Genomic DNA, 26,748 nt, shown 5'->3' on the forward strand with positions numbered 1-26,748 from the left:
ACCTTAACCAAGCAGGGAAACATATAAACCACAGGGCAGGGGACCAATAGGGGAGGGGGTTATCTATACTAATATAAGAATATTTGTCTGTTTGTTCCAAGTTGGCACAAATACTGAAAAACGATTTTCATGAAAACTGTATAAGTGTACTGGAAACTCCTAGTAACAACCTGCACTTTCTCATCTCCATCCATCAAGTTAAAGCTGAGCAGTAATGAAAACAAAATATATTGACATCATCAAGTAATGAGAGAGGTGTGGCACCGTGCATGCGGCTGGTAAGGGGTGGGGGGGGACAGGTGCTTTGTGCCCGCGGTCACATGAATAGGAGAGGCTACATAGCAGTCTGTGCACAGGGTACACAGTGACATTGGTGAGATAGGTGTGGCACCATGTGTGTGGCTGGTAAGGGGTGGGGGGGGAGAGGAGCTTTGGGCCTGTGGTCACATGAATAGGATAGGTTACATAGCGGTCTGTGCACAGGGCACACAGTGACATTGGTGGGTGAATAGGAGAGGTTACATAGCGGTCTGTGCACAGGGCACACAGTGACATTGGTGTGAGAGGTGGGGGAATAGGATAGGTTACATAGCAGTCTGTGCACAGGGCACACAGTGACATTGGTGAGAGTGGTGGGTGAATAGGAGAGGTTACATAGCAGTCTGTGCACAGGGCACACAGTGACATTGGTGAGAGTGGTGGGTGAATAGGAGAGGTTACATAGCAGTCTGTGCACAGGGCACACAGTGACATTGGTGTGAGAGGTGGGTGAATATGAGAGGTTACATAAGTCTGTGCCCAGGGCACACAGTGACATTGGTGAGAGTGGTGGGTGAATAGGAGAGGTTACATAGCAGTCTGTGCACAGGGCACACAGTGACATTGGTGTGAGAGGTGGGTGAATATGAGAGGTTACATAACAGTCTGTGCACAGGGCACACAGTGACATTGGTGTGAGTGGTGGGTGAATAGGAGAGGTTACATAGCAGTCTGTGCACAGGGAACACAGTGACATTGGTGTGAGTGGTGGGTGAATAGGAGAGGTTACATAGCAGTCTGTGCACAGGGCACACAGTGACATTGGTGAGAGTGGTGGGTGAATAGGAGAGGTTACATAGCAGTCTGTGCACAGGGCACACAGTGACATTGGTGTGAGAGGTGGGTGAATATGAGAGGTTACATAAGTCTGTGCCCAGGGCACACAGTGACATTGGTGAGAGTGGTGGGTGAATAGGAGAGGTTACATAGCAGTCTGTGCACAGGGCACACAGTGACATTGGTGTGAGAGGTGGGTGAATATGAGAGGTTACATAACAGTCTGTGCACAGGGCACACAGTGACATTGGTGTGAGTGGTGGGTGAATAGGAGAGGTTACATAGCAGTCTGTGCACAGGGAACACAGTGACATTGGTGTGAGTGGTAGGTGAATAGGAGAGGTTACATAGCAGTATGTGCACAGGGCACACAGTGACACTGGTGTGAGTGGTGGGTGAATAGGAGAGGTTACATAGCAGTCTGTGCACAGTTCACACAGTGACATTGGTGAGAGTGGTGGGTGAATAGGAGAGGTTACATAGCAGTCTGTGCACAGGGCACACAGTGACATTGGTGTGAGAGGTGGGTGAATATGAGAGGTTACATAGCAGTCTGTGCACAGGGCACACAGTGACATTGGTGTGAGAGGTGGGTAAATAGGAGAGGTTACATAGCAGCCCCTGCACAGGGCACACAGTTACATTGGTGTGAGAGGTGGGTGAATAGGAGAGGTTACATAGTAGTCTGTGTACAGGGCACACAGTGACATTGATGTGAGAGGTGGGTAAATAGGAGAGGTTACATAGTAGTCTGTGTACAGGGCACACAGTGACATTGGTGTGAGTGGTAGGTGAGGGTTACATAGCAGTCTGTGCACAGGGCACACAGTGACATTGGTGAGATAGGTGTGGCACCATGTGTGTGGCTGGTAAGGGGTGGGGGGGGAGAGGAGCTTTGGGCCTGTGGTCACATGAATAGGATAGGTTACATAGCGGTCTGTGCACAGGGCACACAGTGACATTGGTGGGTGAATAGGAGAGGTTACATAGCGGTCTGTGCACAGGGCACACAGTGACATTGGTGTGAGAGGTGGGGGAATAGGATAGGTTACATAGCAGTCTGTGCACAGGGCACACAGTGACATTGGTGAGAGTGGTGGGTGAATAGGAGAGGTTACATAACAGTCTGTGCACAGGGCACACAGTGACATTGGTGTGAGAGGTGGGGGAATAGGATAGGTTACATAGCAGTCTGTGCACAGGGCACACAGTGACATTGGTGAGAGTGGTGGGTGAATAGGAGAGGTTACATAGCAGTCTGTGCACAGGGCACACAGTGACATTGGTGTGAGAGGTGGGTGAATATGAGAGGTTACATAAGTCTGTGCACTGGGCACACAGTGACATTGGTGAGAGTGGTGGGTGAATAGGAGAGGTTACATAGCAGTCTGTGCACAGGGCACACAGTGACATTGGTGTGAGAGGTGGGTGAATATGAGAGGTTACATAACAGTCTGTGCACAGGGCACACAGTGACATTGGTGTGAGTGGTGGGTGAATAGGAGAGGTTACATAGCAGTCTGTGCACAGGGAACACAGTGACATTGGTGTGAGTGGTAGGTGAATAGGAGAGGTTACATAGCAGTATGTGCACAGGGCACACAGTGACACTGGTGTGAGTGGTGGGTGAATAGGAGAGGTTACATAGCAGTCTGTGCACAGTTCACACAGTGACATTGGTGAGAGTGGTGGGTGAATAGGAGAGGTTACATAGCAGTCTGTGCACAGGGCACACAGTGACATTGGTGTGAGAGGTGGGTGAATATGAGAGGTTACATAGCAGTCTGTGCACAGGGCACACAGTGACATTGGTGTGAGAGGTGGGTAAATAGGAGAGGTTACATAGCAGCCCCTGCACAGGGCACACAGTTACATTGGTGTGAGAGGTGGGTGAATAGGAGAGGTTACATAGTAGTCTGTGTACAGGGCACACAGTGACATTGATGTGAGAGGTGGGTAAATAGGAGAGGTTACATAGTAGTCTGTGTACAGGGCACACAGTGACATTGGTGTGAGTGGTAGGTGAGGGTTACATAGCAGTCTGTGCACAGGGCACACAGTGACATTGGTGAGATAGGTGTGGCACCATGTGTGTGGCTGGTAAGGGGTGGGGGGGGAGAGGAGCTTTGGGCCTGTGGTCACATGAATAGGATAGGCTACATAGCAGTTTGTGCACAGGGCACACAGTGACATTGGTGTGAGTGGTGGGGAATAGGATAGGTTACATAGCGGTCTGTGCACAGGGCACACAGTGACATTGGTGAGAGTGGTGGGTGAATAGGAGAGGTTACATAGCAGTCTGTGCACAGGGAACACAGTGACATTGGTGTGAGTGGTAGGTGAATAGGAGAGGTTACATAGCAGTCTGTGCACAGGACACACAGTGACACTGGTGTGAGTGGTGGGTGAATAGGAGAGGTTACATAGCAGTCTGTGCACAGTTCACACAGTGACATTGGTGAGAGTGGTGGGTGAATAGGAGAGGTTACATAGCAGTCTGTGCACAGGGCACACAGTGACATTGGTGTGAGAGGTGGGTGAATATGAGAGGTTACATAGCAGTCTGTGCACAGGGCACACAGTGACATTGGTGTGAGAGGTGGGTAAATAGGAGAGGTTACATAGCAGCCCCTGCACAGGGCACACAGTGACATTGATGTGAGAGGTGGGTAAATAGGAGAGGTTACATAGTAGTCTGTGTACAGGGCACACAGTGACATTGGTGTGAGTGGTAGGTGAGGGTTACATAGCAGTCTGTGCACAGGGCACACAGTGACATTGGTGTGAGAGGTGGGTGAATAGGAGAGGTTACGTAGCAGTCTGTGCACAGGGCACACAGTGACATTGGTGTGAGAGGTGGGTGAATAGGAGAGGTTACATAGCAGTCTGTGTACAGGGCACACAGTGACATTGATGTGAGAGGTGGGTAAATAGGAGAGGTTACATAGCAGTCTGTACAGGGCACACAGTGACATTGGTGTGAGTGGTAGGTGAGGGTTACATAGCAGTCTGTGCACAGGGCACACAGTGACATTGGTGTGAGAGGTGGGTGAATAGGAGAGGTTACATAGCAGTCTGTGCACAGGGCACACAGTGACATTGGTGTGAGTGGTGGATGAATAGGAGAGGTTACATAGCAGTCTGTGCACAGGGCACACAGTGACATTGGTGTGGGTGAATAGGATAGGTTACATAGCAGTCTGTGCACAGGGCACACAGTGACATAGGTGTGAGTGGTGGGTGAATAGGAGAGGTTACATAGCAGTCTGTGCACAGGGCACACAGTGACATTGGTGTGAGTGGTGGGTGAATAGGAGAGGTTACATAGCAGTCTGTGCACAGGGCACACAGTGACATTGGTGTGACAGGTGGGTGAATAGGATAGGTTACATAGCAGCCCGTGCACAGGGCACACAGTGACATTGGTGTGAGAGGTGGGTGATTAGGAGAGGTTACATAGCAGCCCGTGCACAGGGCACACAGTGAAATTGGTGTGAGTGGTGGGTGAATAGTAGAGGTTACATAGCAGTCTGTACAGGGCACACAGTGACATTGGTGAGTGGTGGGTGAAGGCGCTGCTGCCACCAGTCTGTATAGCGCTGCTGGTCACGTGGGCCACTCCCGTGGCAAAGCAATACAACTAGATCACCTCAAATAAGAAAGTTGGCAGAAGCAAGAAAAGCCGTGGGCAACTGCTAGTATACGAGGTATGTCTATAAAGTAACGAGACTGTAATTGCACCTAGTAAACAAAGCTGTCAGAACCCGTTCTAACTGCATACGTAGTAACCTTGAACTTACCTGAACCTGCATGACAAGCGGCAACACTCTATGACGTTCAGTTGATTGCGAGTCGCCATTTAATTGGGTGGTGTCTTCTGTTAAGTGCCGAAAAAATGCTAAGTTTAAAAGTTGAACAACGCGTCAATTTGACATTTTTAGTAATAACGTTGTGCTGACATTTCTGCAGCAACTTGACGCAGATCCAAACTTGTTTCATAAAGTAATCACTTGTGATGAGACCTGGATCTTCCTGTACGATCCTGAAACCAAAAGACAGTCAGTGCACTGGAAAACACCGTCATCACCAAGAATTAAAAAAGCTCGTCAAAGCAAGTCAAAATTCAAAGCAATGCTCATTGTTTTTTTCGATATCAAGGGTGTAATTTTGCAAGATTGGGTTCCAGAAGGCACAACAGGTAACCAGCATTATTATAAGGAAGTTTTGGAAAAGGTGCATACACACGTAACGATTTTTTGAACGATTTGTCGTTAACGATGCCGTTATCATTCAATCGTTCAAAAAATCGTTCAGTTTCTGAGTTATAACGATGAACGATAATCGTTCAAGCGCGCTCCCGTTTGTAGTTATTGTTCATCGTCCAGTTTAGACTGTCCAACATAAGGATTTTCATTAAGGGAAGGAACATTTTTCGTTCATCGTTGTAAAAATCGTTCATTACACTTCAAAAAAATCATTCACTTTTTCAAGGGAAAATCTGACCGAAAATCGTTGGTTACAGAATCGTTACGCCGTATGCACCTAGAGAGTCAGAAAGAAACGGACGCAACTGTGCAAAAATGGTATCATTCTTCACCAGGACAATCACATTACTACACTTATACATCCTCCATATTCGCCCGATTTAGCACCTTGCGACTTTTATCTTTTAACAAAAAGTTAAATCCGTGCTTAAAGGGCCACATTCTGAATCAGTTGATGCTGTAAAGAAGAAAACGATAGATATGTTGAAACTACTAACAGAAATAGATTTGCTCCATGACTTCCACCAGTGCAAAACAAGACTTCAGCGATGTATTAGTGCAAATGGGGAGTATATGGAAGGGGACAAACGTTATTTAATAGATACACCTCGTATTATATTTATTTATAGTTTAGCTTTCTACAACAAGACAGCAGAATACTTAGGGCCTGCAGACCCGCTCGTGAACGCATAGCGCTAGCAAGCGGGTCGATGGTGGGCCAGTGCACACGTGCGGCGTGTGCAAGCCCCGTAGCGAGTGATTTCTCACTCGCTCCGGGGCTCGCAACAAAACGGGGCGGCTGTCGATGTTGATCCACAGCTCGCCCCGTTTTGAAGGCGGGGAGTGGCTGAACAAACAAAGGAACGCCTGCTGTTTGTGGGCGGCCCTACTGACATCACAAGTGATGTCAGTTGTGGACTTCCTGCTCTATTAGAGCAAGAAGTCCACTTGGGCTTGCAAGACCTGAGACCCTACCACAGGGTCTCTTCGCAAGCGCGAAGGTCGCGACCATCTCCTGCCCGCTCACACTAGCTATTGGTGGGCACCCACAGCTTTGTGAGCGGACAGGAAAAAAAAATAGATTCCACACCGCCCTGATTCAGACCGTGCACTTGCAGATAGCGAGCGCCTCTGAATCAGGCCCTTAGTCTATTAGTAGGGTCTTCACTGCTGCTTTGTTATGTTGTTACATAGCAATTAATGTACCATGTTTCAGGCTTAATGTGGTTCTGCTTTGCCCACGTAGCCTGGGAGGGGTATGCTTTGCTGGTGGCTTTAGTCCGCACAGCAAGTCCGAGTATAACGTATTAAGAGCACACTGTATATATTGGGCGGACTTGATCACATTACCATCACATCCCTCAATGTTATACCTGTATAAAAAGAGCTTTGGATGCTAGTGGGGTAGTTGGGTGGCCCAGGCTGGTGGGGGAACCTCTGTTTGCTGCTATTGGGGAAAGAATTGTTTAAGTTAGTAAATTGGTAAATTTGGGTGTCGTGTCTTGATATTCCCGATTATCTGTAGATTTATATGCTTAGACAGTCTCCATTCTGTATAGATGCATTAAGGCCGGAGTTGTCTCTCCTCTCCGGCCCTGTATGAAGCATTTCCTCTTCTCGGGATCGCACCTGGTGTCAGTCGCTGCGTTATTTCCATGCAGCACCTGTATGTTTCATATCCCGTACACTGCCCAGATCCTTTCCCTTCCCAGGCATAAAATGTAATCAGCAATCTATTTACCAACATGAATACTCTGCTCGCACCAATTATCCTTCTTAGGCAGTGTAAGCGAGTATGACGTTCACGAGCCCGGGACACATCGCCGGCTGAATATCCTCCTGATTGTGCCACAAGTGTAAAGACTTCCGGAATGAAAAGATTTTCATGCTCAACAAAAAGTGCAGAGTCCGACGTCCTCCACCGTCCTTTCCCAAACCATGACCTAAGTGCCAGGGCAGGTGACTACTAGGACAGTGAGGGGGCAGCGTTTATTACCATTACTTCTATAGCGCCAGCCTTTTCCTGCACTTTACAATTGGAAACAAAATGGTAATAAAACAAGACGTTACCTGCAACGGCACCACATTCGTTGCCGTTGAGTTGGCCATGCAGGAAGATATCTCATGCGACCGCAAGGAGCTCGCAGATAGTCCGTACACACTATGCAATCCACGAAATGAGCTATCGTTCCGACGCGGGTCGGAACAATAGATCGCGTGGATCGCTTGGTGTGTACTGACTATCTGCGAGCTCTTTCCGGTCGCATGAGATATCTTCCTGAATGGCCAACTGAATGATATCGCATGTGGCACCGTTGCAGGTAACGAAGGACGAGGGATCATTCCGTTGTTCATTACATCTCTCCGTGTGTACCCGCGGCACGATATGTATACACGTCGGGCCGACATATCACCCGGGTACACACAGGCAAGCATAATGAAACTAATTAGGTGTCCGTTATTGTCGAGACTAAACACTTGCAATTAAACACGATAAAGTCCCTGAGCACGTTCTGCAACAAGGGTACAGTTTGTTCTGGGTGTCCCCCGGTGCGTCCAGACATTGGAATCAGATCCTCACCAACACTGAATTGTCCCCAACTGTACTTGGGTGGCGTTTATCAGTGTTACAGTACCTTGGACAATGCTGCGAGTGGTATGAATTCTGTACAAGCACGATGCTTACACGCTATATAATGCAGATCTGCTGAGGTACAGTAGTCGCAGCACCCTCATCCTACACATTACACACTGTGGGCCATATCCAATTAGCCCCGAACACTGTTCGGGCGCTAATTGATCCCCGCGATCGGTGAAAAACTGGGATTCTTCGCCGATAATCCCCGATTTTCGCCAATATTTTTTTTTATCCCTATGCTATTATTATTATGAATTAATAGGATAGTTCGCCCGTTAAACATAGGAGTCGTGGATTATTTTTTGGGACACATCAGGTCCTGAAACCCCCATCCCCCAATAAGTGCCGTTGTCATGCTGACGACGGGGCTAATTATGTAGCCCCGGGCGAGCTAATTAGCCGCGGTAATTTACCGCGGTTAATTGAATATGGCCCTGTGTGTACTAGCAAGCGTAAAGGGCTTTTTTTATTGTTACAATTCCGGGAAATGATGAAACCATTGACTATGCAATAAACACCTGACTTATATTGAAATATTAAAAGCGAAAAAAAAAAAGTCCCCCAAAGGTGAACAAATTCTTCATACAGACATTTATGACTAACGGCCCCCATACATCAGTGATTGATTGCAGCAATCGTGCAATTTGCAATCGGTTGTGTATAGAAATCTTACCCTTTTTCAATCTATTGCAAATTGCACGATTGCTGCAATCAATCCCTAATGTATGGGGGCCTTTAAATACTTATGAGCTGAAATGTACCGTTCCCTTATCAACTACAATAGATATTGGCAGGAAAGTGTTACATTGTTGCAACTTGTACCTAACTGGTGACGACCCCCCTCCCACCTTAGTGCAGTGGAGAAGATGAACATGTTAAATCATATTTTCAACCCAATGGTTAATGAATTATCGCTATTACGTTTTGTGGCTTGCATATATCCCAAGTTGCTTTTCAGATTTTATTTCGCACTTATTTGCTAATAAACTCAGCAAGGAACTTTTTTTGGTTCATTATTACTGGTTTTCTTCAGCCCTCTAAGTCTTGTGCTAGAACTTAGGGTGCGATTCAATTCGGGGGAGTTGAATAGCGCCAGAACGTTGGTCCCTAAGCTATTCAATTCAGCGCGCTGTTTAGTCTGACATTTATATGTTAAGTTGGAGAATGCCGGTTCTCGCGGCTTAACATGGGTGTTAACCAGCATTCTCTGACTAAAATGGCGGCCACGAGGCTGTTAGCGCCGCGCTAAGTCGGAAAACAGCCTTGTGGCCAGCACTTTAGTCTGATTTCTCCTCACACCCTCAGGAGCGTGCGTGAAGAAATCATTTAGTCGCTATAATGGCGCTGTCAATCGTATAGCTCTGGGAACTCCCGCTGAATTGAGTCTACCCCTTAGAGCAGGGGTCTTCAACCTTGGCCCTCAAGCTGCTGTGGAACTACACATCCCAGCATGTACTGCCATAGTTTTAGTATGCTATATATCAAAAAGGTGGCAGTACATGCTGGGATGTGTGGTTCCACAGCAGCTGGAGGGCCAAGGTTGAAGACCCCTGCCTTAGAGCCTATGTTTCTGTGTAAACTGCGCTTCCTGGTAGCCTGATGTCACTGTCCAGCTTCCGCCATATTCCGTTCTATATGAGGTAGTGCTCAGACAGACTCGCTGAATCCTTTACCTGACACTCCTGCAGGCAGCATAAAACTCTATAATGTCAGACTGAGCTGTTCCGAAACATGAATCTCTTCTGCATTACAGAATGTGTCACTGGGCATGCTCACTGCGGGTCACTGGGTAGGATCCGCGTCTTCTCGCAGCTGAAGGTGATTTATCATCCGTAATATAATTAAAATGAGTAAAAATTGAAAGTTCCAGAAGATGTTTAGATATGTAGAGCGCACCAATAATCTGCCGTAGTGTCTTTATGTCCAGGTTTTCGTATATGGCCCTAAAGTTGAGGATGTCCGAAGTTTCCTTGTCACCTCTGTGGGAGCTGTTATCTAATGCTGGATCCTTTCCTTCTATCTTATAGCTGTTATCTAGTGCTGGGCCCTTTCCTACTATCTTATAGCTGTTATCTAGTGCTGGATCCTTTCCTACTATCTTATAGCTGTTATCTAGCGCTGGATCCTTTCCTACTATCTTATAGCTGTTATCTAATGCTGGATCCTTTCCTTCTATCTTATAGCTGTTATCTAGTGCTGGGCCCTTTCCTACTATCTTATAGCTGTTATCTAGTGCTGGATCCTTTCCTACTATCTTATAGCTGTTATCTAGCGCTGGATCCTTTCCTTCTATCTTATAGCTGTTATCTAGTGCTGGATCCTTTCCTTCTATCTTATATCTGTTATCTAGTGCTGGATCCTTTCCTACTATCTTATAGCTGTTATCTAGTGCTGGATCCTTTCCTTCTATCTTATAGCTGTTATCTAGTGCTGGATCCTTTCCTTCTATCTTATAGCTGTTATCTAGTGCTGGATCCTTTCCTACTATCTTATAGCTGTTATCTAGTGCTGGATCCTTTCCTTCTATCTTATAGCTGTTATCTAGTGCTGGATCCTTTCCTTCTATCTTATAGCTGTTATCTAGTGCTGGATCCTTTCCTTCTATCTTATAGCTGTTATCTAGTGCTGGATCCTTTCCTACTATCTTATAGCTGTTATCTAGTGCTGCATCCTTTCCTTCTATCTTATAGCTGTTATCTAGTGCTGGATCCTTTCCTTCTATCTTATAGCTGTTATCTAGTGCTGGATCCTTTCCTACTATCTTATAGCTGTTATCTAGTGCTGCATCCTTTCCTACTATCTTATAGCTGTTATCTAGTGCTGGATCCTTTCCTACTATCTTATAGCTGTTATCTAGTGTTCGATCATTTCCTTCTAACATAGCTGTTATATAGCATTTCACTCCTCCCAACTCCATATCTAATTCTTGGGTTCCAGGTCCCCTGTGGCACCTGTAACTCTGTACTGAGCTACACTATATAATCTGCTGTAATATATCGCAGTGGTTCCCAAACTTGTTTGAATCGCAGCGCCCTAGAATATAAGCCATTTTTTCACGGCACCACTATGCCAAACGTTTCTAATATATCTTTTCCACCAAATTTTTAACCCGGGTTATTGCCGGGGCATCCCGTGTCGATGTTTGGTGTGACAGGGTCTGAGAAAAATTACCTGGGTCGAGTTGCCTGGTAATCTCACCCTGATATCTACCAGGGTCGAACCGGGTATTGTCCCTGGTTATCCGATGCGGGTCACGTTAATATCTGCTGATTTGAGCTAGCAGGTGAGCTCAGAGATGATGTCCTCTCCAAGCTACAGCATGGCACCATGGGCTGATTCAGCGGTGAAGGAAAAATAGTAGCGTCAAGTATTAACCCCCTCTGCGAAAAATTGCGCCCTCCTCCTGAAATAACTGCACAAGGTAGCACAGTGTCACAATCTGCCTCATACTCTCAATTTCTGTGCCAGGAATTTCGGGCTAGACAATGGTAACTCGTCGACCATGACTGATGCAATGCAGTCTACTCTTTATGACCTCATCTTTGTGAGCTTAAAAACGTCAATTTCTAATGACATGCGCAAGTTTTGCAGGGGAGACACGGGTTCAGTGTAAACGGGGCCAACCCAGGAATAACCCGGGTCCAAGGTGCGGTGTGAAAAGGGTCTGACACGGTTGGAACCGTTTTTGAAGACCCAGCATTTTGGTGTGGAATGGGTGGTATTGAGAAATTCTGAAAAAAATGACTTTAAGTAATTGTGCTTACTTGTCATCCTTAGGCTGAGTTATCTGGTGGTGGACAAGGCTGCACTTATTCCTGTCCACATATGTTATGATAGGCGAAACCAATGCTGACTGCTGCCAATCACACTGACCATAAATAATGTTATTTGGTCCTGGACCACCAACCCATGGCACCCAGTTTGAGAACCATTGTAATGTGACTCTAATCCATTAGATGTGTCAGGGTTCACATATTGGGGCAGAGTCTGTAGCTGTATATACTTTCTCAGAGTTTAAAAGGTAATTATGGCTATAATTTCATATGTACTGTTAAGATGCTGTAGATAATCTGCAGTGATTTTACCCAACCTCCTTTTTTGTATTTTTTTTGTTTTGGTAATTGAGGAGCGCAGCCATAGTACAGGGTCTGTATATTAACTTTAGGGGGATATGAGTGGAAGTTTTGTGGCCGTGATCCTTGGCAGGAATTGGGCATTGTCGTTCGCCTACCTCGACAATGTCTTCTGCCACCAATCACTGTGTTTAGCATTTGTGGGATACGAGTAGGAAATGGTCAGGGCCATTGAGTAGATAGACAAATTAAGCATCAGCTAATCTAGAAGTGAAAGTGACCGTTCTGCTGCTACCAATGTTACAGTAATTACTGCCCGCGCCGGTCTCTGCATCGTGATGGCAGAACAGCCCCTGACGTACGTGCGCACACGTCGTGGTTGGTGGCACGTTGCTGTCATCTATGAATCACTGAACGACTTCCCTAACTTGGCATGGCTTCCATCCCTCTCAGAAGCCGGCTGTCTTTGAGAGCCTGGCATGTGGAATGGTCTATAGCCGTCAAGATACCAAACAAACACAGATGCATTACATATTTCACTGAGCAGCAAAATTACATTTCAAGTGAATTTAGGCAATGTGCTGCCTGTTGCAGAGGGGCTGACGAAGTCTGCATATTAATTGTGAAGTTAAAAATGGTTTAAGGAAATTTTGAGAGTGTTTGTTCTTCTAACCGTACAAATGGTCGTCATTGAAATACATTTCATCCTACAATGTACAATGTGAGCATTGAATCACACACAATATATTGTAGCACAGTTGAATCTGACCTCTGGCGGAGGGGTAAATGTGATGAAAGCGGGGTAAACTGTGTCGGTGCTTATGGTATAAAAATAATGAAAACAATAGTATATTATTCCCTGTTTGTGACGCTTATCAAATAGGCCCATTGTGGGGCCCCAAAAGCAAGTGCGCTGCCCAGGTATGATCTGATGTAATCGGCTGTGCGATCCTTATGGTCACCACATTCCTGATGGTGAACGTGCATGGGCCGTACCTCTGTATGAAGGACAATAACAGTTTCGGAAAGGTTTTGTTTAAATGTAATCGCCATAGGGATGCAGCAGACCTAGGGCCGCGTGTCGGCGTCTCTTGTTCCAGTTAATGGGGTGTGCTCTCCCCCTGTTGCTGAGAGAGGAATCAATCAACACCTCTTCTACGGGTCTTGGGAGGAGAATGGCCACTGTACACATGCAGCAAGAGACAAACAATCCGCATAATGATTAAAAGTCCCAACACTCATTACAAATGAAGCCCGTGCCTCCAAATCCCAATAATCAATTTGCTGTACTGCTCCGTGCCCCCCTCTGCCTTTTATTTCCTGGGTCTGCTGGTAATTTACACCAGGCATAGTGTCATTATGTTGACCGAACCACCCGCTCGGCTTCTTCTCATCACTTTTCTGCTCTCTGTAAAGTGTGAATGACTGGAAAATGTCTCGCCTAAACCCTCGTCCTGCGTCCTCGCTGCTGCCAGCTTGTTTGCGGCTGGCAGAGTCTCCCAGTGCGGTGGGTTGTGAAGTTGTCTTAGAAGCATAGGTCAGCACTATCCGCTGCCTCCTGGGGAGGGAAGATGGACCCCATCCCAGTTTAAAATACTTTTGTGGAAAATGTGATTTGCTATTGTCCAGGCTCCCGCTGCCCTGGGTCGGTTAAAGGAACTTTATGGTTGGGCCTGTGATGGATCCCGAATCCCGAACCAATCCCCCCACCCCATCCCCAATATATATTGAATCTTTCAAGTACAACTCAATTTTACAGCTGTATCTGTTCCCCAAAGTTGGTGATTTAACTTACTCCCTTTATTTGGAATACTGGGTCTGATTCAGACCCGATCGCAAGCGCTGTGCGCTCGCAACCAGGTCAATGGTGGGCCAGTGTGCATGCGCCCGACTGAGCCGGCTCCATTGTGCGCATGCGCGAGACCCGGATAGCGACGGGTAATCCGTCGCTCTGGGTCTCGCACCAAAGGGGGCATGCTGTCGATGTTGACTGACAGCACGCCCCCTTTGGTGGGCGGGCCACGGGGGGGGGTGGCTGCCCAGACGGAGGCGTTCCCATGAGAACGCCTACCATTTGGGGGCGGCCCCACTGACATCACAAGTGATGTCAGTGGGAGAGCTTTCGGCTCTGTTTGGCCGAAATCTCTCTGGGGCTTGCGGCCACGAGACCCTACCTCAAGGGTCTCGTCGCAAGCCCGATGGTTGCGATGGTCTAGACCATCGCGACCATCTTCCTGGCCGCTCGCATTAGCTGTGGGTGGCAACCACAGCTAATGCGTCCGGCTCTGAATCAGGACCACTGTTCCCTAGAGACCCAGGTATTGTCTACCCTCTGACTTGTCTTTCTGAGGTGCAGAATTAGGACGAAGTTTGACGATGGATCCTTGGTAAATGTGAGAGGAAGGAAGACATTTCTTACTGTTCTTTTAAACGGATTAGCTTCCATATGCAGAGCACGATTTTCTTTTAACGTTTAGAAAGACAGATTTATTGACGGACAAATGTGGTGCCCGCAGCGTCTGTAAAACTGCAGCAATGAGCCAGACGCACCTGTGTGCGCATTGTGTTACTACCTTTGAAAACTTTAGACATTGACGTAAAAGCCTGAAGCAGTGTAGTTCCAGTGATACGATCCATCAGCATATCTGCTGAATGTATATGGGATAAGGCAGCAATTAGGGGAAGAGGCCCCCCGAAGTGAGAAAAAAAAAAGTCAATTTTTATGGAATGAGAAGTTTCTGATGTACTGCAAATTCAGCGTCCTCACACTGGCGGCTGTCACTGCGGGCACCACTCGTAATTACCCTTCCACAAAACCCCTAATTGCAGCTATGATTTTGCATCATTAAATGCCCACTCCTCTCTTAGCCAGCCAAATTCTGACTTACAATCAAAAATAAGGAGGCGGCGGAACGATTCCCGGTACTGAGTCACTAATTATTTAATTCCGTCCCAGCAAGCCAATAATGCTATTTTTGCACAATTTTGCTTAGAAATACAATCTTAATTGAATATGGATTAGTCTCTTAACAAGAGTTCATACATGACTTGCCAGCATCATGCTTGTTATGGTGCACAGGTGAGCGGCTGTTGGTGTGTACTTTACATTTCGTTTTTTGCCATATAGCTTTCAGTTGAAGTTTGCTGCGAAGTCAGTTTTTCTTTCCCAATTCATTGTGACTAATGGAAACCAGTAACATAACCGAAGATAATGATTCGTTACTGGATCCTAAGAGGCCAGGTTCTGTATAATTGTTTTCAAGTAATACTTTACCTTTGCGCAATATAATATTGACGCTGTTCCATAGGATCTGCAATTAGAAATAGATGGCAGGATGTAGACACATGGGGCGGTATTCAGTTGTGTTAGTGCGCACTATCTATCGTCTAAAGTGACAGAAGATCACGGGGAGCTATTCAATTGATGCCGATTATCGCACCCATAGAGGTCTGGTTTAGCCGCGTAAGACGGCTAACCTCTACCAAAGTGCTGGGCACGATCGCGAAAAGTGCCGTTTGGGCGCCCAAATGGGTAACTTTTCACCCATTTCAGCTCCACCCCCTGGCAGCTGATCGAGGCCGACAGGAGCAACAATTGAATAGCTCACAGTCACTTAGACGGGAGCAATAAACAATTGAATAGCCCCTAGTTTGCTGTTTGTTCCATGATTTTAGGAATGCTCAAAAAAGATATGTATATTGATAAGTAGTTAGAGCAGTGATTTTCAACATTTTTTAACTCGCGGCACACTACACAAGATTTTAAAATTGCCAAGGCACACTATCCGGCGATGCGGTGTGCGCGAACTATGAAAAACACACTACATTAGTTCCCACAGGAACAAAACACACTACATTGGCCCCCACAAGAATAAAACAATCCCATTGGCTGGCCTAACAGAAAAAAAACCCCCACATTGCTCCCCACGAAAAAAACAACCATACCACATTGCGCCCCACAGAATTGCTCCCCACAGAAAAAGAAACCTATGGCTGGCCCCACAGAAACAAAAAACAAAACAAAACACATTGTTCCCCACTAAATAGGCAAATATATGGCTGGATAACATATGGCTGGTTCTCACTAAAAAAAATGACATGACTGGTTCCCACGAAAAAATAAACTATGGCTGGTACCCACGAAGAAGAAAAAAATGTCTGATCCCCACAAAACCCACATTTCTTCCCCCCTTGTCACTCACACTGCAGCAGGATCGTGTGCGGGCTGGCTGATTGGCGCAGGGCGTGGGCTGGCAGAGCGGGCTGGAGGGCAGTGGACAACGCGGCGTGCGTGACCTGTGATGTCACGCCGCCGCATCTTTGCAGGTCACTACCCGGTCGTGCCTGAGTCTCCCAGAAGAGCTCAGCGGCCCAGGATGCTGAAGTACAGTAAAATGTGCCCGGTGGCTCTGACAGCCCCGCAGCACACTTCACAACCGGCCACGGCACACTAGTGTGCCGCGGCACACCGGTTGAAACCCGCTGAGTTAGAGAATTAGTTAGTTTTTTATAATGTGCATGATGGCACTTGTTCGGGCATTAATAGTGATCAAGCCCAGGTTATCCACAAGGTAATATAGGCAGGTGCCTAGAATGTGGAGGCATGCTATGGGAGCTCTAGTGGGGCCTTACAATCTTTACATTGTGCCAATGTAAACAGAATGTAAAATCTGTAATGAGTGTTTTGTAAATATCACAGCAATAGCAAATCCTATACAGAAAGGCCACTTCGGTTTCAAAGTGCTTTGGGATTGTGGCAGGGGTTCAGGAGATGTTATGAGACTTTTGGATGAAGCCCTGATAGTCCCTTGAACCATTTCAGGCCGGTACAGTGGGAATAAGGCAGCGTAGATTATGAAAGTAAATCTGTACTGCAAGCACATGTATATCTGATAATGAGCCGCTGTTACTCGTACGGATTGCTAGGTCTCTGTCGCACTTATCCCAAAGGACCGATTTCCTTCCCGACTGTACAGCGCCGCAGTTGATGTTGGCTCCTCTCGGATAAGAGACTCTTTAGAATTCCCATGCTGAATTATGAAAGTGTTGATTCTTTATTACTGAGAGCATTTGACTCTTCTTGCAGTAATTCCCAGGAGTTCATAGTTAATATTCATTATTGAATTTTGCTATTTTATGTAGACTGGAGGTTTAATCTTGCCATAGGTGTGGTGTTCCACAGCTCATAAATCAAACGCTGTTCTTACTCCATAAACGTCTCTCTTTATTGGCCGGTTTCCCGAGCCGCTCTTAATTTTTTTCTCAAACATAAAGAGAAGGCAACTGGACTGCGGGGTTATAACATGCACTCTACACACCGTACACACACCGTGCCGCCAGAGTGAGCTTACACTCAGACTCTTAATTAGGTTTTCAGCCTTTCATCTATCTGCCTTTTCCTTGATGAAACCAACCAACTAAAATTAATATGCCGGTCGGAGCTTATTATGAAGGGGCCATTGAAGGTCTTGGCCTGTTCCACAAAGATATACTTGCAGACTTTCTTTATATATATATATAAATATATAGCGGGTGTTATTAATATACTTTATATTAGCCTGTAGTGTCCAATATCCTTAATTCAAGTAGTGATGGTTGCACTGTAGAACAGTGTAGATCCTTAATCTCAACAATAGGGTAAATTTACATTTAATCAGAGAAACGCTTATCTGTAATAACACGATCAGGCCGCGTGACCGCCCTGTGTTGCGTGGAAAAGGTCACGTGAAGCAGAAATCGCCTGCTGGGGGCAAAGTATAGTTCATGATTTGTCGTGTTCCCCGCTGAGCTTCAGCTCTAATAATATAAAATCTGGGTCTGGTAGCTAGGGTATAAAGCAGGAATGAGCTGGGGGGCACAGGTGAAAGCTCAGCTATCGCTGCAATAGAACCCGCTATTTTCTATAGCGGATGTGACTACTTTCTTGTAGCTGACACCTGCCATGTACTTGTACATTAATGTGGGTATTCTGGTCAAGTTATCGCACAGATCTCTATGTTTAAAATCCAGCTTTACATACTCTGTCTGAAGTGTAAAATCCTTGTTTTTGTCTCACTCATCCAGAGACTGTAAGCTCTGTTGGCCTCTCTACAAATTATATCAAAAACGAGAGGTATGAAAATATTTTGTTCCGCCACAATGACCCGCATAGTATATCCAGCTAAGCAATGACCCGCATAGTATATCCAGCTAAGCAATGACCCGCATAGTATATCCAGCTAAGCAATGACCCGCATAGTATATCCAGCTAAGCAATGACCCGCATAGTATATCCAGCTAAGCAATGACCCGCATAGTATATCCAGCTAAGCAATGACCCGCATAGTATATCCAGCTAAGCAATGACCCGCATAGTATATCCAGCTAACCAGCTATTGTCTCCAAATTAGACAGCAATATTGCCCCTATAGTATAGCAGCCAGTGCCCCCCCTCTTCCCCACACACAGTATAGCAGCCGGTGTCCCCCCCCTGAGCACAACATACAGTGCAGCAGTCATCATAATCTTTCCCAGAACATAATATCCAACGCTGGAAGTAGGAGCAGCAGCAATAAGATAGTTCTGGATACCAGACCAGCCCACCTTTGCCCATAGCTCTGACTTTAGCTCACACCATATTTTTTCAAGGGAAGCCTGATGTTTGGGATTCCAGGCTATGCTTTTCGGGTTTAATGACTTGAAGCTCAAATGTATTGTACACCGCCTATGTGGTGTACAATATGTGGTGAATGGCACGTTCTAGAGTAGAGCATGTAACATGTCTTCCATAGCCTCTACTTAGCTGCACACTTCTCGCCATTCAGGAGTGTAACATGAATGCTACTTTCATTTATCATGTGTTTTTCTCTCTTGTAAATAGCTTTTATCGGGCACCTTAACTAATTCAGTTGTTGCCCAGTTTGGGCTCGCATAGCCGCGGATACACACATTTCCGCAGCCTCCCGAGGTAGTGAGCAGAAACGTGCTGTCAGCGGCGCACACATGCTGCACGGATGCCCGAACAGAGCAACAGTTGAATTGCTCTGTCGGCCATGATTTGTTAAGACACCCGATAATTGAATCGCCCCTTATAGTGTTTAATTAACGGTCTTTGTTTTGCTTTACTTCTCAGCTGTCCAGTGTCTCCAGTACTGTAAGCCTGAATTACAAACATGTCGTATGGCTCTGTTGATGGAAGTGGATTTGGAAGCAGAAACCCATTTGGTGGTCCGTCTTCACAAGGTTACCAGCCACTAGGTAAGACCACCTTTAATCCGTGTGATCCCCCTCCCCCCCTCTTCTACTGTTTGTCTATATTGAATCTTGTCCATGTATGGTGGTTGTGTCTTGGTGTACATTTGTGTGCAATGCTTACAGCAAAGGTTTCCAAAATCGGTCCTCAAAGATCCCCAACAGTTCAGGTGTTAAGGTGGCCATACATCTGCGACGGATCGTCGCGATGCACGGATGCGACCGAAAATTTCCGATCGGCCATTGGAAACGTCCGATCGCCCACCGTCGATGTTCTGCGATCCGTTGTCGGATCGCAGACAATTGACAGGTTGAATGTCTGCGATTTGACGATCGCGATCATTTTTTGATCGCAATCGGCAAAATCCAACATGTGGGATTTCTGCGATGCCGGGTTGCAGCATTGCGGGATCGCGGCAATCCATCGCAGATGGGGCCCATTAGAGATATCCATGGTTGAACACAGGTGGATTAAATTAGTACCTCAGTCAATTTGATTTAACCACCTGTGCTCAACCATGGATACCTCTAAAACCTGAACTGTTGGGGAGCAGTGTAATTGGTTAGCCTATTGTTGGAGCTGTGTCATAGGCTGGCTTACATTGAAGCGCTGTCATAGGCTGGCCTACAGTTGGAGCGGTGTAATGGATCGACTGTTAGAGCGTTGTCATAGAACAGGCAATTGTTGGAGCTGTGTAAATACTTTACCTAATAGACCCCTATCCCACTAGCCACTGCCCAGCTCCGCATCCATCCCCTCTCCCTCTAGCCACTCCCCAGCTCCGCATCCATCCCCTCTCTCACTAGCCACTCCCCAGCTCAGCATCCATCCCCTCTCTCACTAGCCACTCCCCAGCTTCGCATGGATAACCTCTCCCACTACCACTCCCCAGCTCCGCATCGTTAACCTCGCACCAACCACTTCCCAGCTCCGCATCGTTAACCTCTCACTAGCCACTCCCCAGCTCCGCATCAATAACCACTCCCACTAGCCACTCCCCAGCTCCGCATCAATAACCACTCCCACTAGCCACTACCCAGCTCCGCATCGTTAACCTCTCACTAGCCACTGTCCAGCTCCGCATCAATAACCACTCCCACTAGCCACTCCCCAGCTCCGCATCAATAACCACTCCCACTAGCCACTCCCCAGCTTCGCATGGATGACCACTCCCACTACTACTCCCCAGCTCCGCATTGTTAACCTCTCACTAGCCACTTCTCAGCTCCGCATCCATCCCCACTCCCATTAGCCACTCCCCAGCTCCGCATAGATAACCTCTCCCACTAGCCCCTCCCCAGGACCGCATCCATCCCCTCTCCCACTAGCCACTCCCCAGCTCTGCATCCATCCCCTCACCCACTAGCCACTCCCCAGCTCCGCATCGATAACCTCTCACACTAGCCACTCCCCAGCTCCGCATCGATAAACTCTCCCACTAGCCACTCCCCAGCTCTGCATCCAGCCCACCTCCCACTAGCCACTCCCCAGCTCCGCATCGATAACCTCTCACACTAGCCACTCCCCAGCTCTGCATCGATAACCTCTCACACTAGCCACTCCCCGGCTCCGCATCGATAACCTCTCCCACATACCATTACCCGGCTCCGCATCGATAACCTCTCCCACATACCATTACCCAGCTCTGCATGTATAACCTCTCCCACATACCATTACCCAGCTCTGCATGTATAACCTCTCCTACATACCATTACCCAGCTCTGCATGTATAACCTCTCCCACATACCATTACCCAGCTCTGCATGTATAACCTCTCCCACATACCATTACCCAGCTCTGCATGTATAACCTCTCCCACATACCATTACCCAGCTCTGCATGTATAACCTCTCCCACATACCATTACCCAGCTCTGCATATATAACCTATACCGCCAGCCATGGCAAGCTTTGACATCCCAGAATTCTATCATTTCTCCTCTCCTCTCATTGTCTTCATGTCTCTCACATGATTCCCACAGCAGATTATTTTCTTTTGTTTAATAAATGTGGCTTCTTTCATTTATTGTCTTGACTATTGACATGCAATTCAGGAAATCTTTATTCACAGCATTGCCATAGTAGCACTTTAATTGTAGTTAAAGATGTCATGAACACTAATGTGAACATGGAAATACATTATAGAAAGAGCTGTAAAACGTAGGGACTGCGGGCGAGTTTCCTGGGTGGAAGAGTTGTCACACCTGACTGTCCTTAGCTGTGGTAGCGGCTTTCCCTGCAGGAGAGTAGAACAGCCATGAGGCTCATTGTCCTTGTGCTCTATATTATCCACTCTGCATCTTTGCATTTGGAGTCCTGGCCTGTTTTACTTACTCGCTGCATCCCCAGGTCTGGAGTCTTTACCCTTCTGCACCTCAGATCTATGACCAGTAAGAGGAATGCTTGTGAGACATGTTTGACTTCAGGTCTTTGTGTTTTATTATTAGAGGAAAAGTAAGTTGTGTACTTGAAAGATCCTTGTCCCTCAGATAATATCGACCCTTAATTCTGCTGCACCTTACTACATACCTAACCAACAAACATTTACAAATGACCCCTTGCACCCACAAACCTGTTACCGTGTACCTTCAAGGCTTCTCTCCGGTTCCACCTCACTACTAGAACTCTCTGTGACACTGTCCGACGCTCCATCCAGCTCTCATCTTCCAGTCTCCCCGCACCCACGTATTGGCGGCAGCTTTCCCCACAAAGACGTCTCATTTAGCCCTATGTGAGCACCATAGCTTTCCTTCATCTCCATGATATCTGTCTGACTGACTCCAGAGCTCGTCCCCAGCCATTTCCCTGTGCTCCTTCATTATAAGCTCTGTGGCCGGGCCCGGTTCTCTTCTCCCTGATCTTTGTTCTTTACGTAGCCACCTTATTATACAGCTGTATGGCATACTGCACGAGTTGTTGCATAGCTGGAAATAATAAGAGAATCTGGATGGAGGTATGGGCTTACCTTTTCAAAGATTCAGCCTGGTGGGGAAAAAATATATATATATTCCAATGTACATGTAGAGATATGAATGCAATATACTACCACTTTCAGGCCAGATTACAGAAAAATAATGAACCACATAATGATAAAGTGATTATAATTCAGAAGAATTAGGCTCTCTGTTAAGCTTTGATGTGTGAAGACAATATTCCTAGAACTCCTGTCTGCTCCAGTTGCTTTCTTTGGTACAGTGATTACAGAATACAGACTACACATCGGCCGGGTATCTATGGAGCGTAAAGCTGTATTTGCAGAGTCTAACGTTTTGCGTTAACCTCTATAAATTTCCATTGGTGCAGCCTTTCATTGATTCTTACAATGTATAGCCAGTGATCGTGCAGAACACACCTCGCTTTACAAAATTGGGGTCCTACTCCACTGTTTCTGGGTCCCATTACATATTATGGGGGGAGTGAGGGCAGGCAGCAGTTGGGGTAGAGCTTGCGGGGTACGGGAGAAGCTGGGGTAGAGGGGGCAAAGGTGAATAGCAACTGGGGCAGTACTAGGGGCATGGAGAGGTTAGGGGTAGGGAGGGAGCAAGGGGAGATGACAGCTGGAGCAGTACTGGGGGGCAAGGAGTGGGTTAGGACCGGCAGTACTGGGTGTAGGGAGGGGACATAGGTAAATAACAGCCGGAGCAGTACTGGGGGGCAAGGAGGATTTTAGGGGCAGGCAGTGCTGGGACTGGGAAGAGGAGGTAAGGGTAGATTATAGAGAAGCTTAAAGTAGTAAGAAGTAGCAGCTGCCCTCCCCCACCCATATTATTTGTGATCACGTTTGTTATATTTTAGATGCTATTGCTACACTGTTGTACATTTAATAAAGGCGTTGGAGAGAAATGGGAGTGACTCTGCACAGAAAATGAGTATATTGTACCATATATATTGAACCAACATTTAAATATTATTCTGGGGCCTGTCGAGGTGCCGGGAACGTCCTGCTGCCGAGGCCATCTAGGTGCCGGAGCCATCCTCCTGCCGGGGCCTGTCCTGGTTCCCGGGGACATCCTACCTCTGCGCCGTCCTCCCGCCGGGGGCCTGTCGAGGTGCCGGTGGACGTCCTTCCGCCGGGGGCCTGTCCGTGTGCTGGGAACGTCCTGCTGTCGGGTTCCAGGGAAGCTGCAACATCAGGAGGAAACGCTGCAGCTGAACTTTGGCTGGCTGGCTCCACCTCCAGTTTCATAGTCTTCCCTGGCCGGGCCAGGGAGACATCAATCATACGATCGTGAGCCATGGGATTGGCCACAGCGGAACGCGTGCCCGAGGACCCACACATTTTGCAAAAGTGAGTCCCCTCTCGTCGTATTCGAGTAAAATACACGCTATAGCGCGTATTTGCGAACACTGTATAGCTGAATATTAGCTTGGTCAGTTGACTCTTGAATTCAACAATTATCTAATCTCATTGGGGTTGTGGGGTGGGCGGAGGGGTATTAAATTCCTGTATTAGAGCAATGTGCCGTTCTAGAACAGGACGTCACATTCTGGCGGCAGTACAATTTTCCGCACACTCAATAGAGGTGCAATGGAGAACTGTAAGTGCCCGATTTATGGGCCAAATTGAATTCCCCCATTGTAGAATATTGTCATATGATGGTTTCATCATGGTGTGATCTGAGATTACATGTAAGGATATAAATGTAGAATAAGACAGTGGGTTTTCTCTGTGTCTCAGGTCTGGTCACTTACTAGGACCCGGTAGTGTAAAATGTGATCAGTTGGGTCTGCAGCGCTCGGAGCCAGTTTTCCGTGTCGCTGCAGAGACACTCGGGCCCTACGCCATGCAGAAATAATCTTTATTGCCAAACGTCGAGTGAACAGAGCAGATGCCAACACCTCCATTTTACAGACTGGAATCTATCACCCCCTTTCCATTACGGCTGGTGGCTTTGTCAATATGTACAAAGCAAACTCTAAAATGATCCATTGTAATGAAATAACACATAATGTGGAAGTCTGCTATTATCCCGTTAATTTAGAGCCGCCATTAGACTAAAAGGTTTGCATTGAGCACATTTAGCTATATTAATAATCTGTTCTGTATTGCGGTTGTCACATTCCTCAGGTCTAATGAGAGGAAATCTATGCCAAATTTGCCATTTTAATTCTCCAACCATCCTTTTCTGTGGGACTCTTAGCCCGAGCCGTAACTCCCGGATTAAGAATGGCGAATAACATAATGAAGATCATTTTGATGTACCGGAGAAAGAGATACTCATTACACTTAATAAAGCCAGCCTTGACCAAGGGTTTTCTTTTTTCTTTTATATATTAGGAAGTTTCTCATTACAGAGAAGATGTCTTGTGTGTTCCAGTTTTTGCTGATTTAATTGTTTATTTCACCACCGTTTATGCTGCACATCACCGTGCGCAGAGAGTTTGTTACATGCTCCCCTTTTCTCGCAGAGATCCTAAAAAAGGCGCGTTCCGATTGAGAATTCCCAGGTCAGCTGGAGTTTTGCGTCTCACGCTTTTCCTCGCAGCGCCAACGCTACGTAATAAAACTGCCAAGGGCCTTTTCATTGCTGTGCAAATTGGCCTTGGTCCACGCGTCGCTGTACACAACCGTGTGTGGTCATAGAGAGAGCCGCGCTGTGCTCAAATACACAACACGTGGGCCGCGAACCTGGTTTCTTTTTATGCATAGTAATGTAATTCTGTGTTACTAGACAAGTGGTTCTCAAACTCGGTCCTCAGGTTTTCCAGGTCACCCAGCAGGTGCACAGGTGTAGTCATTACTTACTGACACATTCCCCAGGTCACCCAGCAGGTGCACAGGTGTAGTCATTACTTACTGACACATTCCCCAGGTCACCCAGCAGGTGCACAGGTGTAGTCATTACTTACTGACACATTCCCCAGGTCACCCAGCAGGTGCACAGGTGTAGTCATTACTCACTGACACATTCCCCAGGTCACCCAGCAGGTGCACAGGTGTAGTCATTACTTACTGACACATTCCCCAGGTCACCCAGCAGGTGCACAGGTGTAGTCATTACTTACTGACACATTCCCCAGGTCACCCAGCAGTTGCACAGGTGTAGTCATTACTTACTGACACATTTTAAAAGATTCCCAGGTGGAGGATTTCCCTTGTGTTTTTTTTGAGAGGAGACCTGGAAAACATGCACTGTTTGGGGTCCTGAGGACAGAGTTTGAGAACCTGTGTACTAGACCCACATTTAGTATTTCGTCCCACTGTCATTTAGGCAGCCACTTTCTGCGGAGTAATTATGTGACAATATTGTGACTGCAGTTTTACCAAAAGTGTCCATTTATGGTGCAAATAATAAGTGTTCTCCGTGGCGCAACACACTAATAAGAGGCCAGTGTGGCCCTAATGTAGATAGCGGTGCATGTATGAGGGGAGCACCTATGTTACCCTTCAGTCTCTGAGCTGGGTGGCACCCCTCACCCCTCATCCAGTTATGGCATTTCCCTATTGTCTAGACCAGGCCAACCTGTAGCCCTGCCGCTGTTGTGAAACCACAAGTCCCAGCATATCCTGCCACAGTTTTGCTATTAGGAAGTGCTAAAACTATGGCAGGGCATGCTGAGACTTGTAGTTTCCCAACACCTGGAGAGCCACAGGTTGGCTTTTGTGCACATTTACGATTCCAACATTGATTTTGTACTGGTGTCCTGTCCAGTATAGGATGAGATGCATGAATTCCCAATATAGCTATGTATGAGTGTAGGTGTGAATACTGCGTTACCGGAACGTTTCAGGGTCTGTTGGTAGTTCCCAGGGATGATAAGTTATTTATAAATGAGAGTGTTTGTTTTATTACATCTTCCAGTACCAGCGTAAAGCATCTCTGAATACCGATTACACTATTTCCAGAACATCCAGCGATTGCACACAGATCCTTTCCTGTACGTGTCAGTGATCCAACACACGACATTTGTGTACTGCAGATTCTTCATTGTAACTGACTCACGAGTACTACGCGCTGCGCTCTGCCAGAACGCGTCATGTATCTTCTATCCTGCCCCCATCCACGCACTAATCCGCCCCTTCTCTGCGTAGTCACCCATCTATCTGTGCCAGGATCGTGGCAGAGACTATACCGTTCCACTAATGACTTATAGTTATTACCGTATTAGAGCCTAATCTGTTTTATTTCTGTTAGAAATTATAGTGCAATTTGTTTTATGACTACAAATGAGCTCAGATAATGGTTTGGTGTGAAAAGGCATTTTATAATAGGATTACACCCCTCCACCCCATACACGTATGGATATAGAAGTCATTTTTTCGTGAGATCAGCAAATCTGTGCTAATTTCTGTGGGAAGAGCAGACGGCCTTCTTGGCTCATTGTTTTAGTTCCAATTTCGAACTTTGCTTTTAAAGGGGCATTTCCCCCGACCTCTACCACAGAGTATGGTGCAGTAAAGAAGAAAATCAAATCATTAACCGCATCATTAAAAAACAAATACAAA

General features: G+C 46.7%; 1 protein-coding gene across 1 annotated transcript in view; it reads left to right on the top strand.

The window, feature by feature from the left end:
- TSNARE1 (t-SNARE domain containing 1) overlaps positions 1 to 26,748 on the top strand; it is a 252,748-nt gene that overhangs the window by 61,743 nt on the left and 164,257 nt on the right. The window contains exon 3 of the mRNA XM_088456270.1: positions 19,183 to 19,307. Within this exon, the coding sequence (XP_088312396.1) occupies positions 19,223 to 19,307 (85 nt within the window). The 5' untranslated portion in view covers positions 19,183 to 19,222. The remainder of the gene's footprint in view (positions 1 to 19,182; positions 19,308 to 26,748) is intronic.

Source organism: Taudactylus pleione, unplaced genomic scaffold (assembly GCF_031769625.1).
Source record: "Taudactylus pleione unplaced genomic scaffold, aTauple2 ptg000695l, whole genome shotgun sequence".
Classification (NCBI taxonomy): Eukaryota; Metazoa; Chordata; class Amphibia; order Anura; family Myobatrachidae; genus Taudactylus; species Taudactylus pleione.